The following is an 18718-nucleotide window of genomic DNA, read 5'->3' on the forward strand; positions in this document are numbered from 1 at the left end:
GAGATTTACTGAGAGAAATCTGTATATAAATAAACCTGCACATTTCAAACCCGTGTTGCTCAAGGGTCAATTAGAGAGAGATACTAAGGGGGGAAAAATAGAGCAAGTTAAAGGGATTTAGAAGTTGCAGTTCTACATAGGTCATGTGAAGGTGATGTTTAAACAAAGACAAGGTAAGGATGTTAGCCAGGTTAATACAGGGAAGAGCATTCCAGAAGTCTTAATGTAGGAACAAGCCTTACATGCTAGAGAATTAGCAAGGAAGCCAGTGTGGTTGAGAGGAGAGCAACAGAAGATGACGTTGGCTAAGTATCTATGGGGACTATTGCAGGAAAGGATGTGCTATGATTTAGGGGGTTTTTTTTGGCTGTTGTGAGTGGACTATACCATAGGGAAGCAAAAATAGAGACTGTCAGTTTAGGGCAAAAGATATTAATGGTTAGGATCCTGATGGTTAGTAGTAGAAGTGGTAAGAAAGGACTGGATTATAGGTCTATTTTGAAGGTAAGGCTAAAGAATTTTCGATGCATTAGGTATGGATAACAGAGAATGGGGAAGTTAGGGATGAGTCTGATCGTTTTGGCTTGAGAAACTGGGAGATGAAGTTACCATCAACTGAGTTAGGTGGGGAGTGAGAAAAATAGAACAGAATTTGAGGGAATGATCAGAATTTTAATTTTGGACATGTTAAGTTGGTGGTCTTCATTAGACATACACACAGAAATGTTAAATAGTTTTATATATATATAAGATCAAATTCAGGAGAAAAGACTAGGGCTGGAGATAAAAACTTGATGATGGGGTGCATTAGAGAAGAGTTAGTAGACAGTGGTGAGAGGACAGGGCCAGAGAGAAAGAGCCAGTGGAGGAGATTGAAAAGGCTAATGAGGTAAGCAGTCAAGAAAGGCAAGAAGCCTTTGTTCCTAATAGTGTAGATAAGTAATTTATTTATTTTTTTAATTTTTTTTGTTGTTGGGGATTCATTGAGGGTACAAGAAACCAGGCTACACTGATTGCATTTGTTAGGTAAAGTCCCTCTGACAGTTGTGTCTTGCCCCCAAAAGTTGCGGCACATACCAAGGTCCCACCCCTCTCCCTCCTTAGATAAGTAATTTTTTAAAGATTCTCTTTCATTTTATTATAGATAAGGTAAAAATTTTTGCTAATTATATTTTAGTAGCTTTCCAGTCATTCCTTAATGTAAGTATTTGTCCTACTCTATAAATATGTTTGGGTGTTAATGGAAACTTTGAAAAGGGTTTAGAAGAAATTCTTGTTAGACTATACATATATATATATATTTTTTAATTTCAAATTAATATGAAAGTACATATAGTTAGATTCCATAGTTTGCATTTGTAAGGCTAAAGTCTGATTTGTAGGTGTGCTCCATGTGCCTGTGCAGTAAGTACATCATTTGGGTGAAGACGATATTTTTGTTAAAGTCTAAATTAAAAATCAGTTTTTGTTTTGTGTTTTGAAAATATGAGGCCATCGTTTTAGTTGCAGAATCCATGTTGTTTCTTATGGTTCATATTTTAATACTCTTATTTACATGTGAGAGCAAATTTGACTTGACTGATAATACCCTACTTTAATCTCAACAGACTTTTAAGTTGGTATATGCATATATTCTATCATTCTTCCTTTTTTTTTCCTGTGGAGGGGAAGAAAGGATGATGGAATACTAGTAATACTATTAATAATTGCTTAATTGATTTTCTTTTCTTTTAGAGACAGAGTCTCGCTTTGTCACTCTTGGTAAAGTGCTGTGGCATCACAGCTCACAGCAACCTCCAACTCTTGGGCTTAGCGTTTCTCTTGCCTCAGTTCCCAAGTAGCTTGGACTACAGGTGCCCGCCACAATGCCTGGCATTTTTTGTTTGTTTGTTTGCAGTTTGGCCTGGGCTGAGTTTGAACCTGCCACCCTCGGTATATGGGGCTGGTGCCCTGCCCACTGAGCCACAGTCGCCACCCATGCTTAATTGATTAGTATGTGTTTCAGAGTTGTAAAATTTGAATTCTGTATAATTCTCATTGTGGCAAATTGTAATATTTCTTTTTTTTTGTATTTTTTTTTATTTTTTTTTTTGTAATATTTCTTAATATTTAGATATTCAGAGTAATAGGTAGCCCTACCAGTCAAGGAACGTGGTGTGCTCACTAGAAATCACCAAAAAACATCATGAAGAATGTTCCCAGCCTACCTGGGTTACAGAGAATGTGCATGGGTTTGACCAGTGAAGGCACAAAGAAACTCCTTACTGCAGGGTAGTTAAACGAGGAGTAGAGTTACAGCCATGACTCTAGTAGGGTTGCTTTCTGTATCTGCCAACAATTATTAACTTTTGTATTTGCCATCCCATTTTACTTTTTTTTGAGACAAAGTCTCACTTTGTTACCCTTGGTAAAGTGCCGTAGCAACTCTGAAACACATACTAATCAATTAAGCATGGGTGGCGACTGTGGCTCAGTGGGCAGGGCAGGGTTGTTTAGCAGCAACCTCATACTCTTGGGCTTAAGTGATTCTCTTGCCTCAGCCTCCCAAGTAGCTGGGACTACAGGCACCCACCACAAAGCCCAATTTTTTTTTTTTTTTTTGAGACAGAGCCTCAAGCTGTCGCCCTGGGTAGAGTGCTGTGGCATCACAGCTCACAGCAACCTCCAACTCCTGGGCTCAAGCAAGTCTCCTGCCTCTGCCTCCCAAGTAGCTGGGACTATAGGCACCCGCCACAACGCCTGGCTATTTTTTGGTTGCAGCCGTCATTGTTTGGCAGGCCCAGGCTGGATTCGAACCCGCCACCTCAGGTTTATGTGGCTGGCACCTTAGGCGCTTGAGCCACAGGCGCTGAGCCCACATTTTTTTTGTTGTTGTTGCAGTTGTTGTTGTTTAGCAGGCCTGGGCCTGGCTTAAACCTGCCAGCCTCAGTGTATGTGGTCAGCGCCCTAACCACTGAGCTATGGGCACCAAGCCTAATTTTTCTACTTTTAGTAGAAACAGGGTTTTGCTCTTCCTCAGTCTGGTCTGGAACTCTAGAGCTCAAGCAGGCCACCCACCTCGGCTTCCCCGAGTGCTAGGATTACAGACATGAGCCACAGCACCCGGCCACTTTTTACTTTATGTTAACTGTTGGAGGTAGAGCCATGGTCTGAGTCAAGATTGGAAGAGAGCAGGTGGAAGGCTCATTAGTTAAACAATTTCTGTTGTTTGCCTTTGAATTAAAAGATACTTCTTTTCAGGGATGTCCATTAAGAAAGTCTTGTAAAATGCAGAAAGCTTTCTTTCACACTAATTAACCACTAATACACTCAGAAATCTTTGCTTCAGAGCATTTATGTAGGGGCAGTGTCTGTGGCTCAAGGAGTAGGGCCCCAGCCCCATATGCCGGAGGTGGTGGGTTCAAACCTGGCCCCGGCCAATAACTGCAACAAAAATAAATAAAATAAATAGAGCACTTATGTAGTGTTTGGGGACTTAGTATATATCCAAAAATCTGTCCTCAGAAATGGAGCTCTGTGATAATAGGACTTTAATTGAGGCAAAGGGAGCTGATAAGAATGGAGGACTCTTTCAGTTCCCTTTGGTTCTGTTTTAGGCAACTATTGTAGTCTACTCTGTGACCGTGAATAAAAGCATGCAGATATTTATTATGTAACATTCTGAATACCCATTTTTTTTATCGTCTCTGCATTTTTAGGTCATGTTTGAAACTTATCAGTTTTCGGGTGTGTATGTAGCCATCCAGGCAGTTCTGACTTTGTATGCTCAAGGTAGGTGAAGCTTACATGTTAGAAAAATCAATTCAATAAACATTTATTAAGTACATTTTATGTTGGAGAAATTTGATTTCTCAGTAAGTTATAAATCCCTGAAAAGTATGTTATTTTCATTCTCTAAAATTAGTCAGAAAAGATTGCATATATTTTTATTGATTTACTAAACAATGAAGGATTTAAGATTTAAAAAGGCTTAATTTAGTTTTTAAAAAACAGGATGTACCCTGCTTTAGGCTATTTTAATTTTTAATGCATTAGAAAATAAACATAGAATTTGGCCTCAGGATTGGCTTGAGTAAAAGAAAAAGCCCATGGTGATCCAAAAAGGTTAGCAGAAATCATTGCTTGACGAATATATAATAGTATATAATAGACTAAAAGAGAGAAAGTAGACATTTTAGAATGTATTTCTAAGTTTTTGTTTTGTTTTGTTTGTATTTCTAACTTTTGAAGTGTGTTTAATGGAAGAGGCTGCTATATTCTCGTGGTCCTTAGCAACTGTCTTTCGGTAATAAAATATTGGCTGGATGGGGAGAGCTCTTTATATTATCTGATGGTCTTATAAATGCAGCAGGAACATGGAGAGTTTATGGGGCCCATCAAATAAATATGTATCAGGTAGTCTTTTGGGTATTCGAAATGTAAAGATGCCCTCAAGAAACTTACAGGGTCTGGTGGCTCATGCCTGTAATCCTAGCACTCTGGGAGGCCAAGACAGGTAGATTGCCTGAGTTCCTTGGTTCGAGACCAGCCTGAACAACAAGGAGACCCCCATCTCTGAAAAAATAGCTGAGCATTGTGGTGGGCGCCAGTAGTCCCAGCTACTCGGGAGACTGAGGCAAGAGGATCGCTTGAGCCCAAGAGTCTGGGATTGCTGTGAGCCATGATGCCACCGTGACAAAATGAGACTCTATCTCAAAAAAAAAAAAAAAAAGAGTATCATTGTTAGGAAACACAAACTGGCAGAGAACTGATGCATTCAGCCTACTCACATGGCTCAGGAAGAAACAGAATGATACAATAAACATACAGAATATGAGACAGTAGAATAGTGAAACTGGATGAAGAATATACATGAGTTTTGAGACTCTCAAAAAAAAAAAAGTAACTTAACGTGAAAGAAAGAAATACACAGAAGCATAATTTTGATTCAGCACATCAAAGAAGCTTCCTTACGGAGCTGATGCCTAAATTAAGTCTCGCTGCTTAAGAGTGAGCAGACATACTACTTAAATATGTGTATAACTTACATACTTAGAAATGATGTATCCTTTGCCCTGGTTGCTTATTTTACAACTTTAAGAAGTTAATATTATGGTTCTGATTCTACATGTGGATTAGTAAAAATCACCTTGTAGAAACATAATGGGTTTTTAAAATATCTTTAGTCCTATATTACTTTAGTAAAAATACTGAGTTTTTAAAATATCTTTAGTACTGTATATAAATACTTAGAAAATACTTGAAGGAATTAAATTTTTAAAGCAGCTTTATTCATTCAACAAAGGTAACACGTGCCTTGCATTTTGCTTAGTACAGAGGATATAACAGTAAGGTAGATGTGGTCTCTTTGCCCTTAAGGAGGTTATAGTCAGCTGTGGGTAATTTTGCTTTTGAAGGAGAAATCAAAACTCTTTCATTTTACCATGGGAAGAAATGCTTGTTTCCATCTAGGTTATTTTATTTTATTTTATTATTTTTCTTTTTTTTTTTTAGTTTAGTTTTATTTTTTTATTTATTTTTATTAAATCATAGCTGTGTACATTGATATAATCATGTGGCATCATTCACTAGCTTCACAGTTTACCAAGTTTCACATACACCCTTGTTTTTTCTTTTTCTTTTTCCTTTTTGAGTCAGAATCTCACTCTGCTGCCCTGGGTAGAGTGCTGTGGCATCATAGCTCATAGCAACCTCAAACTCGCGGGCACAGGTGATCCTCTTGCCTCAACCTCCCAGGTAGTTGGAACTGTAGGCACCCACCACAATGCCCAGCTAATTTTTAGTAGAGATGGGCTCTTGTTCTTGCTCTTTCTCAGGCTGGTCTCAAATTCCTGAGCTCAGGCAATCCACCCACCTTAGACTCCCAGAGTGCTAGGATTATGGTTGTAAGCCACCATGCCCAGCCAATTTTATTTCATTATTTAAAAATAACCTTAAAAAGAAAATTATCAAACACAATATAATGGTTAAAATGTTATATTCAACCTTATTATCAAATATAACATCTAGTAATTGTAAAAAAAAAAAACACTTATTTTATAAAATACTTTGGAAAAGGATATGTTAAAATTTTTTAGTCTAAGCTTGAAACATAATAAGAATTCCATTTTGTGGGGTGGGGAAGTTCTGCTGAAATAAATTTTGTTTGAATTGTATTTGAAGGCCCAGCACCTGTAACTCAAGTGGCTAAGGCGCCAGCCACATATACCAGAGCTGGCGGGTTCGAAACCAGCCTGGGCCTGCCAAACAACAATGACAACTACAACTAAAAAATTGCCGGGTGCTGTGGTGGGCACCTGTAGTCCCAGCTACTTGGGAGGCTGAGGCAAGAGAATCGCTTAAGCCCAGGAGTTGGAGGTTGCTGTGAGCTGTGATGCCACAGCACTCTACCCAGGGTGACAGCTTGAGGCTCTGTCTCAAAAAAAAAGAATTGTATTTGAATAAAATTGATGCTAATGTATTTTTATACCAATATTTATAAATTAATTTTTGTCCATTAAGAAGATACCTTCTCTAAATTCCTGACATTTAGCTTTTTTGTTTAATTATCGAATCCTTAATTTTGAGAAATAATAGTTCGGTGATATTAGCCAGATTACAAGCCTTTATTAATTTCTTCCTTCTAACATGGTGGCTAGTGTTATCAATAAAAAGAAGGTAAATAAAAATGAGAAGAAGCATTCAGAGCTATAAAAGGTTTTTGGATAAAAGAAGTGATATGATTTAGGAAGGTGTGTTTGGCTGCATGGTACAGATGAGATTTAGGGAATAACTAAAATTAGGCAATCTGGTTTGTAGATTAGAGTAGTCAGGGAAGATAGAAACAAAAATGTAAGCATCTAGTTGAGCCTTAAAGTAACTGTAGGACTTAAAGTGGAAAGAAGGGATAATCCAGTGACTAAAGGATGTGGTCTACTAATACTAGTTAGGTAGAAATCTGAGAACAATTAATCTTGGCCAGCCAAAGCATCACTTCAGTTATTCACCTGAAACCAGAATGGCAATGTCAGTTAAACCTCATAAAGGAAAAAACAGCACAGAAGCTGCTTTGTTTTCCCTATGTGTTATCTAAACTAGAAATGGCTACAAAAAGTTGGTGTTCTACCTTTGGCACCAGGATTAATTAGAGGAGGATGCCAAGGGAAAAACTAGTATGTGACCTGATAGAAGTGGTGGAGAACAAGGTGAGGTTGGCAGGGAGGGCTGTTTGGGAAATAAAATGTAAATTCCTGCTTTAGTTGGTGTTAATGGAAGTTAATGATAATGTGGATTCATTTTTTTTTCCCCCCAATGGAAGGTCTCATATTAAAAAGATTACAGTTTTGGAAGACCGTATTAGAGATTTATGAGGCTTACAGCATAAATCAAGGAAAAACAGATTTTATCACTGTAGAAAGGGGGTGGTTTGAATAAATGTATTCCAAGGCAAATCATTACAATTAGATACTACAATGCATGCAAATTGTATTAATAAGAAGGACAAAGGGGAGAGACTATTCAGAGATGGAAAAATAATAAAATAATATTTAGTTATAGTTAATGCATATTATGGCTAAAATGTTTTTCTTTAAAAAAAATGAGTTTAAAAAGCCCCTTCCCCCCCCCCCCATTTAATCCTGGTGTGAAAGGTAGAACAGTAACTTTTTGTAGCCATTTCTACCTTAGGTATTACATGTAGGCAGCAAGGCAGCTCTTTTGTGCTGTTCGTTCATTATAAGGCTTAACTGACCTTGCCATTCTGGTTTCAGGTGAAAAATTGAAGTGATGCTTTGGCTAGCCAAGATTAATTGTTCTGAGATTTCTAGCTAACTAGTGTCAGTAGGCATTTTTCCAAACCAGCACAGAGTTTTACACATACTATGTGACAAAAATAATAATAGAGAACTAGGTAATTTCAACAGATTCACTTAACAACTTTGTGAAATATTTTTTTGGGGGACAGAGTCTTACTGTGTCACCCTCGGTAGAGTGCAATGGCATCACAGCTCACAGCAACCTCAAACTCTTGGGCTTAAGTGATTCTTTTGCCTCAGCCTCCCAAGTAGCTGGGACTATAGGTGCCCGCCACAACGCCCAGTTATTTTTTTGTTATAGTTTCCGTTGAGGTTTAGCAGGCCGGGGTCAGGTTCAAACCCGCCAGCCCTGGTGTATGGGGCCGGTGCCCTAACCACTGGGCTACGGGTACTGAACCTGTAAAATACTTTTCACCGTGCTTTTTATAAAAATTATTCATGATGCCTTAGAAAATTTCACTTTCAGGGAAGTCAGTGATCAAGTTGGAAAGAAAAAGACTTGTACTGAGCCTTTGGAAATTGTTCTGATTTTCTTTTTCAGTCCTAGGTCTCTGGGTCTGTTCCTTCTCATCTCCATGGGGTAACATGTGATTAGACTTAAAAGTCTGAGAAGAGAATGCTCACTTTAGTATCTATACATTAGAAACAATCTGCAAAATAGTAAACAATAAATTCTGGCTTCTAGATGTTTCCAGTTGGTTAAGTTTCTTTTTTGGCTTCTATACTTACTATATTTGAAACTTGCTGGCTTTGATTTTTCTAATTTGACTTTTTAACAAAAATCTCGTTTTTATGCAGGTTTATTGACTGGTGTAGTGGTAGACTCTGGGGATGGTGTAACTCACATCTGCCCAGTTTATGAAGGCTTTTCTCTCCCTCACCTTACCAGGAGACTGGATATTGCTGGGAGGGATATTACCAGATATCTTATCAAGGTAAGCAAAAGGAAAATACCACAGAAGTTGTTATAGATTGTTAAAAATTGAGTGTATCATTGGGCTAGGTGGCTCACACCTGTAATCCTGATACTCTGGGAGGCCAAGGCAGGTAGATCCCTTGAGCTCAGGAGTTCAAGACGAGCTTGAGCAACAGCAAGACTTGGTCTCTACTAAAAATAGGAAAATGAGCTTTGCTTTGTGGTTGGCACCTGCAGTCAGTCCCAGCTACTCAGAAAGCTGAGACAGGAGTATAGCTTGAATCCAAAAATTTGAGGTTGCTGAGAGCTATGATGCTACTGCATTCCACCCAGGTCGACAGAGTGAGATTCTGTCTCAAAAAAACAAAAAAACTGAGTGTATCATTTAGGATTCTAACAAATCTTCACCCCTAGAGAAATAACCCAGTTACCACATTGTGCATATAAAAATCCACCTAAAGATTTACAAACATAATCTCTTATATGCTGATGAGAATGCATTATTTTGGGGCGGCGCCTGTGGCTCAGTGAGCAGGGTGCCGGCCCCATATGCCAAGGGTGGCGGGTTCAAACCCAGCCCCGGCCAAACTGCAACAAAAAAATAGCCGGGCATTGTGGCAGGCGCCTGTAGTCCCAGCTGCTCGGGAGGCTGAGGCAAGAGAATCGCGTAAGCCCAAGAGTTAGAGGTTGCTGTGAGCCGTGTGACGCCACGGCTCTCTACCGGAGGGCGGTACAGTGAGACTCTGTCTCTACAAAAAAAAAAAAAAAAAAACAGCAGAGAATGCATTATTTTGTTTACATAATTATATTTGTTATGCCTAAGGAATAGCCAGATAGGTGTTTCAAAGATGGAAGAGACCCTGAACCTGAACTTTTGTTGGACAGCCTTGTTAGATGGCCTTTTCTGCCAAAAAACCTTTCTTTGAACAGGTATATTCTCTAAGCCATAATCTCTATTGGATTACCTTTTCTTGTTCTTTTCCACAAAATATAGTGGTAGTACATTAATCATAATTTGAGATAAACAGGGCCCAAATATGACAGATTTTGTCTAGTAGTTTTTATGGAATATATACATTTTTAGTGTTTACTATTTTAAAGTTTACTTCAGAATACAATTTATAATAATCTTCTTTAAAACATTGCTGAAGAAAGTACAAGGCCTCTACTTGGTGACATATGTAGTGTTTTTTTTTTTGTTTGTTTGTTTGTTTGTTGAGACAGAATCTCACTTTATCGCCCTCAGTAGAATGCCATGGTATCACACAGCTCACAGCAACCTCCAACTCCTGGGCCTAGGTGATTCTCTTGCCTCAGCCTCCCGAGTAGCTGGGACTACAGGTGCCCACCACAATGCCCAGCTATTTTTTTGTTGCAGTTTGGCCTGGGCCGACTTTGAACCCGCCACCCTCAGTATATGGGGCCACTGAGCCACAGGCGCCACCCCATATGTAGTGTTTTTTAGTGGGTTTAAGGTTACCAGAAGAGGTTCTTGATGCAAGGAATGAAGAGGCTTGATACAAAGTGTGGGGGTCCTTATTTATTATCACAAAGTAGGGAAAAAGTAGTTACTTTTCAGACATCAGCATTAAAAACGGAATATGGAAAGTGTCAGACAGAATGTCTCCAGTTTGTTTTGCAAAAGCTCAGACCTTGAGCACAACCTCTGCCTCCAGCATCAAGAGACCTTTGGAATCTAGAGAATCTTTACCATAATTTTATTATCACACCTCACGTACGTTTTCTCTTGGACGCCAGTTTTCTGATCTGCATATATACGACTCACATGCCATTCTCGTGATTCTCCAGGTCTCTCAAGTAGGAAGTGAGTTTTATGCTAAAGATAGGGCACAGTTTCCCCTGCATATTTTTAATATTTTAAAAAGTTTAGGATATTGTTCATACCAGAATTCTATAATCAGCAGTTCTCAACCAGGGACATTGCAATGTCTGGACACATTTTGGTTATCACAAATGAATAGAGATGCTGTGAATATTCTATAGTGAACAGGGCTTGTTCCACAAGGAATCAACAGTCTAAAATGTCAGGGGTGGCTGCTGCCTATACTGACGTGGCAGGTTTGAACCCGACCCCAGCCAAACTACAACAAAAAATAGCCGGGCATTGTGGTAGGCGCTTATAGTCCCAGCTACTCTGGAGGCTGAGGCAAGAGAATCACCTAAGCCCAGGAGTTGAAGGTTGCTGAGAGCTATGACACCATGGCACTCTACCGAGGGCGATAAATTAAAACTCTGCCTCTTTAAAAAAAAAAAAAATGTCAGGAGTGCTTCTGCTGAGAAACTCTGTCTCTGCTTTCAATTGGGTTGTGTTGTTTTCATCGTGTCATTGAGTTCCTCATTCTCATTTAGAGTAATCCTCATCACATGAGAGTCATAATTAATTCTAAGCCAAAATTTTGAGGGTAGCCAACAGTTTCTGGGATAAGAGATTTAAGTTTTTCTTTAGAAAGCCCAGTTGTGTTTATGATACATATTATCTTTCTTTGAAAGCAGGATGCTGGGCTTGGTGCCTATGGCTCAAGCAGCTAAGGCACCAGCCACATACATCAGAGCTGGAGGGTTCGGATCCAGCCTGGGCCTGCCAAACAACAATGACAACTACAACCAAAAAATAGCTGGGCGTTGTGGTGGGTGCCTGTGGTCCTAGGTACTTGGGAGGCTGAGGCAAGAGAATTGCTTAAGCTCAGGAGTTGAAAGTTGCTGTGAGTTGTGATGCCACGGCGCTTTACCCAGGGTGACAACTTGAGGCTCTGTCTCAAAAAAAAAAAGAAGAAGAAGAAAGCAGGATGCTGGGCGGCGCCTGTGGCTCAGTGGGTAGGACGTCGACCCCATATACCGAGTGTGGTGGGTTCAAACCCAGCTCCGGCCAAACTAACGACGACAACAAAAATAGCTAGGCGTTGTGGTGGGAGCCTGTAGACCCAGCTATTCGGGAGGCTGAGCCAAAAGAATCCCCTAAGCCCAGGAGTTAAAGGTTGCTGTGAGCTGTGATGCCACAGCTCTCTACCGAGGGCAATAAAGTGAAACTCTCAAAAAAAAAAAAAAAAGAAAGCAGGATGCTTTTAAAATAGTAATGTTTTCTGGCATTTAAGAAATACGATATTAGGGCTGGTCATGGTGACTCACCTATAATCCTAGCACTCCGAGAGGCAGAGGTGGAGGTGGATGGATTGCTTGCACTCAGGAGCTTGAGAGCAGCCTGAGCAAGAGACCCCACATCTAACTAAAAATAGAGAAACTATGGGCAATGCCTGTCGCTCAGTGGGTAGGGTGCTGGCCCCATATTCTGAGGGGGGCGGGTTTGAACCCAGCCCCAGCCAAACTGCAAAAAAAAATAGCTGGACATTGTGGCGGGTGCCTATAGTCCCAGCTACTCAGGAGGCTGAGGCAAGAGAATCACCTAAGCCCAGGAGTTGGAGGTTTCTATGAGCTGTGATGCCATGGCACTCTACTGATGGTGATAAAATGAGACTCTGTGTCTAAAAAAAACCATAAAATAAAATTGAAAAACTAGCCAGGCATTGTGGTGGGCGCCTGTAGTCCCAGCTACTTGGGAAGCTGAGGCAGGCGGATCTCTTGAGCCTAGCAGTTTGGGGTTACTGTGAGCTATGATGCCACAGCACACTACCCAGGGAAACAGAATATATTTTTTTATATCTCAAAAAAGGGGGGGGGTGAGAAATACAATATTAGAGATTATACCTTTGAGCAAGGATCTTAGTTACTTTTATCACTCATTTATTTAACAAATCCTGTTTCCCTTCTAATGTGCCAGACACAATACTAGAAGTGAAGGGTGCAACTTTCTTTTTTTTTTTTTCTTTATTGTTGGGGATTCATTGAGGGTACAATAAGCCAGTTACACTGATTGCAATTGTTAGGTAAAGTCCCTCTTGCGGGTGCAACTTTCTAAGTCCTCCAGATATTTCATAAAATGGCATTGATTATACAGCCAAGTTGCAGATTACAGGGGTACAGTACTAAAATATTTATTCGGTAATATACTTTTCAGTTACTAAAATTATCTAAATATTGGGCGGCGCCTATAGCTCAGTGGGTAGGACGCCAGCCACATACACCAAGGCTGGCGGGTTGGAACCTGGCCTGGGCCAGCTAAACAACAATGACAACTGCAACATAAAAACTAATCAGGTGTTGTGGTGGGTGCCTATAGTCCCAGCTACTTGGGAGTCTGAGGCAAGAGAATTGCTTAACCCCAAGAGGTGGAGGTTGCTGTGAGCTGTGACGCCATGGTACTCTATCTAGGGTAATAGCTTGAGACTGTGTCCCCCCTCCCCCCAAAATTATCTAAATATTAATACTCATACAGTACTCGAAAAACTAGCATTTCTGCCTCATTTTATTTATTATTCATTAAGTGCTTCTTTGTGTTTTTTTAGGGGGGGGGACAGAGCCTCAAGCTGTCGCCCTGGTTAGAGTGCTGTAGCATCACAGCTCACAGCAACCTCCAACTCCTGGGCTTAAGCGATTCTCTTGCCTCAGCCTCCCAAGTAGCTGGGACCACAGGCACCCGACACAACGCCCAGCTATTTTTTGGTTGTAGTTGTTATTGTTGTTTGTCAGGCCCAGGCTGGATTAGAACCTGCCAGCTCTGGGGCCTTAGCTGCTTGAGCTATAGGCGCCAAGCCTATTCATTAACTGTTAATTCTGTTATTCTCTGTGAAACTGAATTATAAATCCTTTTTTGGAAGGTGAAATTCTACTGAAATACAAGGGGCTGAGGATCCACTGCTCCTTGTATTTATAGATGTGACACATTTGGTGAGCATTAATAGCTTCTGCAGAGTGGAACTCCTTCAAATCTGCTGTGAACTTACTGCCCTTTTTTTTTTGTACCAGCTGCTTCTGTTGAGAGGATATGCCTTCAACCATTCTGCTGATTTTGAAACAGTTCGAATGATTAAAGAAAAACTGTGTTATGTGGGATATAATATTGAGCAAGAGCAGAAACTGGCCTTAGAAACCACAGTATTAGTTGAATCTTACACAGTAAGTTTTTCCAATATATAATGTATGTGTTTAAAATGGATAGTCATAATTACTGATGTCAGCTTAAGGAGGTTTTCTTCAAATCAGTGTTTTTGTTTTGGGTGATTCTAATATGTGTATGTGTGACTTTTTGTGTTAATTTCTACATTAAGATTCTGTGCTTTAATTATTTCAGGACACATGTAGACATAATTTTTACACAAGGATATAATTAGATATGTTATTTTGAGATTTTGATAATGGTTTTCTCAGCATGTGTTTTACAGAATGTTATTTCCCTGAGATGTTAATAAATGTTACACAAAAGGTAGTGCTGGTGACTCAGTGAATAGGACGCCGGTCCCATAAACCGAGGGTGGTGGGTTCAAACCCGGCCCCATCCAAACTGCAACAAAAAATAACCAGGCGTTGTGGCTGGCTCCTGTAGTCCCAGCTACTCTGGAGGCTGAGGCAAGAGAATTGCCTATGCCCAAGAGCTGGAGGATACTGTGAGCTGTGATGCCACTGCACTCTTTCGAGGGCAACAAAGTGAGACCCTGTCTCTAAAAAAAAAAAAGTTACACACAAAAAGGGTTACATTGTCAGATAAGTTTGGGAAAGAGTAGATTTCACTTTATAATGTTGAACGTCTCTCTGAGAGTGTGATATCTTTCCATGCTCTGTTGACCAGCATGGGTCAAGTTTTTCATCTGCCTTAATGAACTATTAAAACTAATTGTAGCTGGGCAGCGCCTGTGCCTCAGTGAGTAGGGCACCGGCCCCATATACCAAGGGTGGCGGGTTCAAACCCGGCTTCAGCCAAACTGCAACAAAAACAACAAAAAAATAGCCGGGCTTTGTAGCAGGCACCTGTGGTCCCAGCTACTCGGGAGACTGAGGCAAGAGAATCGCCCAAGCTGAGGAGTTGGAGGTTGCTGTGAGCTGTGACACCACAGCACTCTACTGAGGGCAATAAAATGAGACTGTGTCTCCAAAAAGTATATAATAATAATAAATAAATAATTAAAAAATTAAAAAAATAAACTTATTGTAGGCATCCCATGTCTTTGCACCATATCTTACAGGCTGGTTTGTCCACTCTTGTCCCTTTTCACCTACTCATCACTTCACACTTTTATACTTGTCTGTATTTGTTTTTTTTTTTTTATTTTTTTTTATTATTAAATCATAGCTATGTACATTAATGCAATCACGGGGCACCATACACTGGTTTTATAGACCGTTTGACACATTTTCATCACACTTGTTAACATAGCCTTCCTGGCATTTTCTTAGTTATTGTGTTAAACTTGTCTGTATTTCTGTAACCTACCTCAAAGTTCTTTGAGAAGGGATGGAAGAAACAAGATATGCTATGTGAAGTCTTTCTGGCTATTTTGGGTGATTTCATGTGAATTCACCTGAGGGTTATTATTTATAAGGGTAAAATGTTTGGATTGACATCCTTTTTTAAAGGAACTTGATAGAATTTATGAAAAGATAATCATAAAGTTTTTACATAATGTGATTGCTTTTTATGTATCTGTAAACAGTTACAACAAACATGGAGTAAGTGTTTTAAGGAATTTGCTTTGTCATTTGGAAAGTCTGTTTTGGAATAGAAATATTATTATCATATAAATATACGGTTAGAAATGTTAATGTAAAAGTAATTCTGGCATTTTGTATAGAAAGTGTCAAATGCCAGCGTACATGGGCATACTTATTACTTAGGCTAATCCAGTGAATTGTGAAGTGGTATGAGAGGGAGTTTCTACTTAACTTTTCTCTTTAAATTAAATATAAATATGTTATCCATAGTAAGAGTTTTCTGTGTAATGTCATGTTACGATTTTGACTTACTGTTTAAATTTTACTTGTTAAAATTATATTTATTTATATTCAGTTACTTAGAATTTATCAGGACTTGGGTGGATACAACAGAATTACCCAGTAAAAATACTGAGTCTAGATCAGTATTCTGTAAACTTCTATGATCATAAAACATTTTTTTTCTTTCATTAAATCATAGCTATGTACATTAATGCAATTATGGAGTACAATGTTCTGGGGGTTTGTTTGTTTTTGTTTGTTTTTGTGACAGTCTCACTTTATCGCCCTCGGTAGAGTGCTGTGGCATCACAGCTCACAGCAACCTCCAGTTCTTGGGCTTAGGCCATTCTATTGCCTCAGCCTCCCGACTAGCTGGGACTACAGGCGCTCGCTACAACACCCAGATATTTTTTGTTGCAGTTTGGCCAGGACCAGGTTTACACTCGCCACACTCAGTATATGGGGCTGGTGCCCTACTCACTGAGCCACAGGTGCCGCCCAATGTTCTGGTTTTATATACAATTTGAAATACTTTGCTCGAACTGGTTAACATAGCCTTGACCTCATTTTCTTAGTTATTGTGTTAAGACGTTTATTTGCTTAGTAGATTTAACATGTACCCTTGTAAAATGTACCATAGGTGTGGTCCCACCAATTACCTCCCTCTCGACTCTTTCCCCTTCATCTTGGGCTATAGTTGGGTTAGAGCAAATGGAAGTGTGGGTGTTTGTAAATCATAAAACATTTTTTGAATTAAATGATTTCTGGTAAAAGCACACATTTAATAAAGTATTTTGATGGCAAAGTAATAGTTTCACAGAGTAACTATTATCGAAAGTGTTTAATTTTTCTATTCTACATGGCAGAAATATCCACAAAATCACAAATATGTTGAAATTATTAAACAAGTGTCATTAACACATGCCAGCACTAGTCAGAATCTACATGCCACCTGTTTATGCTTTGCTGCACACAGACAGAAGATTATTCACTCATGTGTTAATGATTTTTCTAAGAAATTCCTTACATTTGGGGTATACATACTATTTTTAAAAAAACAGAGCATGATGATAATAATATTTATATGTATTTATACGTTAATATATATATGTTATTTATATGTATTACTTTTACCTTTTTTTCCCCTACAATGTAATTTAGGAAATTTTGTTGCTGATAATTGGTTAACAAAACAGATGTGTTTTAAGGCACTAGTGTTCTAGAGAACACTAGGAAATTTTAATCTTTTGCTGACTAGTAACTGGTTGTTCTTGGTTTCTAGCTCCCAGATGGACGCATTATCAAAGTTGGGGGAGAGCGATTTGAAGCCCCAGAAGCTTTATTTCAGCCTCATTTGATCAATGTTGAGGGAGTTGGTGTTGCTGAATTGCTTTTTAACACAATCCAAGCAGCTGACATTGATACCAGGTACATTAGAAATGATGGCTTCAAACTTATTTATCAGAAATAGAAGGAATTAGGATGGCGCCTGTAGCTCAGTGGCTAGGGTGCCAGCCACATACACCAAGGCTGGCAGGTTTGAACCTGGTGCAGGCCAGCTAAACAATAATGACAACTGCAACAACAACAAAAAATATAGCCAGGTATTATGATGGGCGCCTGTAGTCCCAGCTACTTGGGAGGCTAAGGCAAGAGAATCGCTTAAGCCCAAGAGTTTAAGGTTGCAGTGAGCTGTGACACCATGGCACTCCACCAGGCAACAGCTTAAGACTCTGTCTCAAAAAAAAAAAACAAGTAGATGGAATTAAATAGTTGTAATGATCAAGTTTATTTCATTCATGTTTTTTTAAAGGATATTATGGATATCCTTTTATCCTATTTTACTGGATATTATATCTTATGTCTCAAAAGCTATTTTAAACTTACTTTGAAATAATTTCAAACTTTTAGAAAAGTTGCAAAAATAAACTCATATATAGTCTTTTTTTTTTTTTTTTTTTGTAGAGACAGAGTCTCACTTTATGGCCCTAGGTAGAGTGCTATGGCCTCACACAGCTCACAGCAACCTCCAACTCCTGGGTTTAAGCGATTCTCTTGCCTCAGCCTCCCGAGTAGCTGGGACTACAGGCGCCCGCCACAACGCCCGGCTATTAACTCATATATATTCTTTATCCAGTTTCACTATTCTACTAAGTTTCATACGCTGTATGTTTGTTGTATCATTCTCTGTTTTTGTTTTTTTGAGACAGAGTCTCACTTTGTCACCCTCAGTGGAGTGCTGTGGTGTCATAGCTCATAGCAACCTCAGACTCTTGGGCTGAAGTGATTCTCATGCCTCAGCCTCCCAAGTAGCTGGGACTACCGGCGCTTGCCACAATGCCCGGCTATTTTTAGAGATGAGGTCTCGCTCTGGCTCAGCCTGGTCTCAAACCTGTGAGCTCAGGCAATCCACCTGCTTTGGCCTCCCAGAGTGCTGGGATTACAGCCTCATTGTCTTTTTTTTCCTGGGCCATATGAGTAGATTGAATACATCAGTTCTTTACTAGTTTGTGTTTCCTAAGAACAATGATACTCTTTCTTTTTTTTTTTTTTTTTTTTTTGAGACAGAGTCTCACTTTGTCACCCTCAGTGGAGTGCTGTGGTGTTGTAGCTCACAGCAACCTCAGACTTTTGGGCTGAAGCGATTCTTTTGCCTCAGCCTTCCAAGTAGCTGGGACTATAGGTGCCCATCACAATGCCCAGCTGTTTTTTCAGAGACAAGGATGCTCTTGGTTAGGCTGGTCTTGAACCTCAGCCTCCCAGAGTGCTAGGATTACAGATGTGAGCCACCGTGCACAGCTGATAACTCTCTTATATAATTATACTGATCTCAAATCTTTTGGTTATATATGCCCTATAATAGGACTGCTGGATCATATGGTAGTTCTGTTTTTGATTTTTTGCAAAACCTCTATGCTGTTTCTCTCTCTCTCTCTTTCTTTTTTCTTTTTCATACTGTTTCTTTTTTTTTGTTTTTGAGACCGAGTCTCAAGCTGTTGCCATGGGTAGAGTGCCGTGGGATCATAATTCAACAGCAACCTCCAATTCTTGGGCTTAAGCAACCCTCTTGCCTCAGTTTTTAGTAGAAACGGGGTCTCAAGTTTGTTGTTTTTTTGTTTTTTTTGCTCAGGCTGGTCTTGAACTTGTGAGCTCAAGCAATCCACCC

The 18718-nt window shown here is 39.5% G+C and overlaps 1 protein-coding gene across 1 annotated transcript in view; it reads left to right on the top strand.

Annotated features, from left to right (window-relative positions):
- ACTR2 (actin related protein 2) overlaps window positions 1–18718 on the top strand; it is a 49797-nt gene that overhangs the window by 20040 nt on the left and 11039 nt on the right. Inside the window, exons 4-7 of the mRNA XM_053587775.1 lie at window positions 3699–3771; window positions 8592–8728; window positions 13591–13740; window positions 16835–16980. Of these exons, the coding sequence (XP_053443750.1) occupies window positions 3699–3771; window positions 8592–8728; window positions 13591–13740; window positions 16835–16980 (506 nt within the window). The remainder of the gene's footprint in view (window positions 1–3698; window positions 3772–8591; window positions 8729–13590; window positions 13741–16834; window positions 16981–18718) is intronic.

The sequence above is a fragment of the Nycticebus coucang genome, chromosome 4, assembly GCF_027406575.1.
Source record: "Nycticebus coucang isolate mNycCou1 chromosome 4, mNycCou1.pri, whole genome shotgun sequence".
In the NCBI taxonomy this organism is placed as follows: domain Eukaryota; kingdom Metazoa; phylum Chordata; class Mammalia; order Primates; family Lorisidae; genus Nycticebus; species Nycticebus coucang.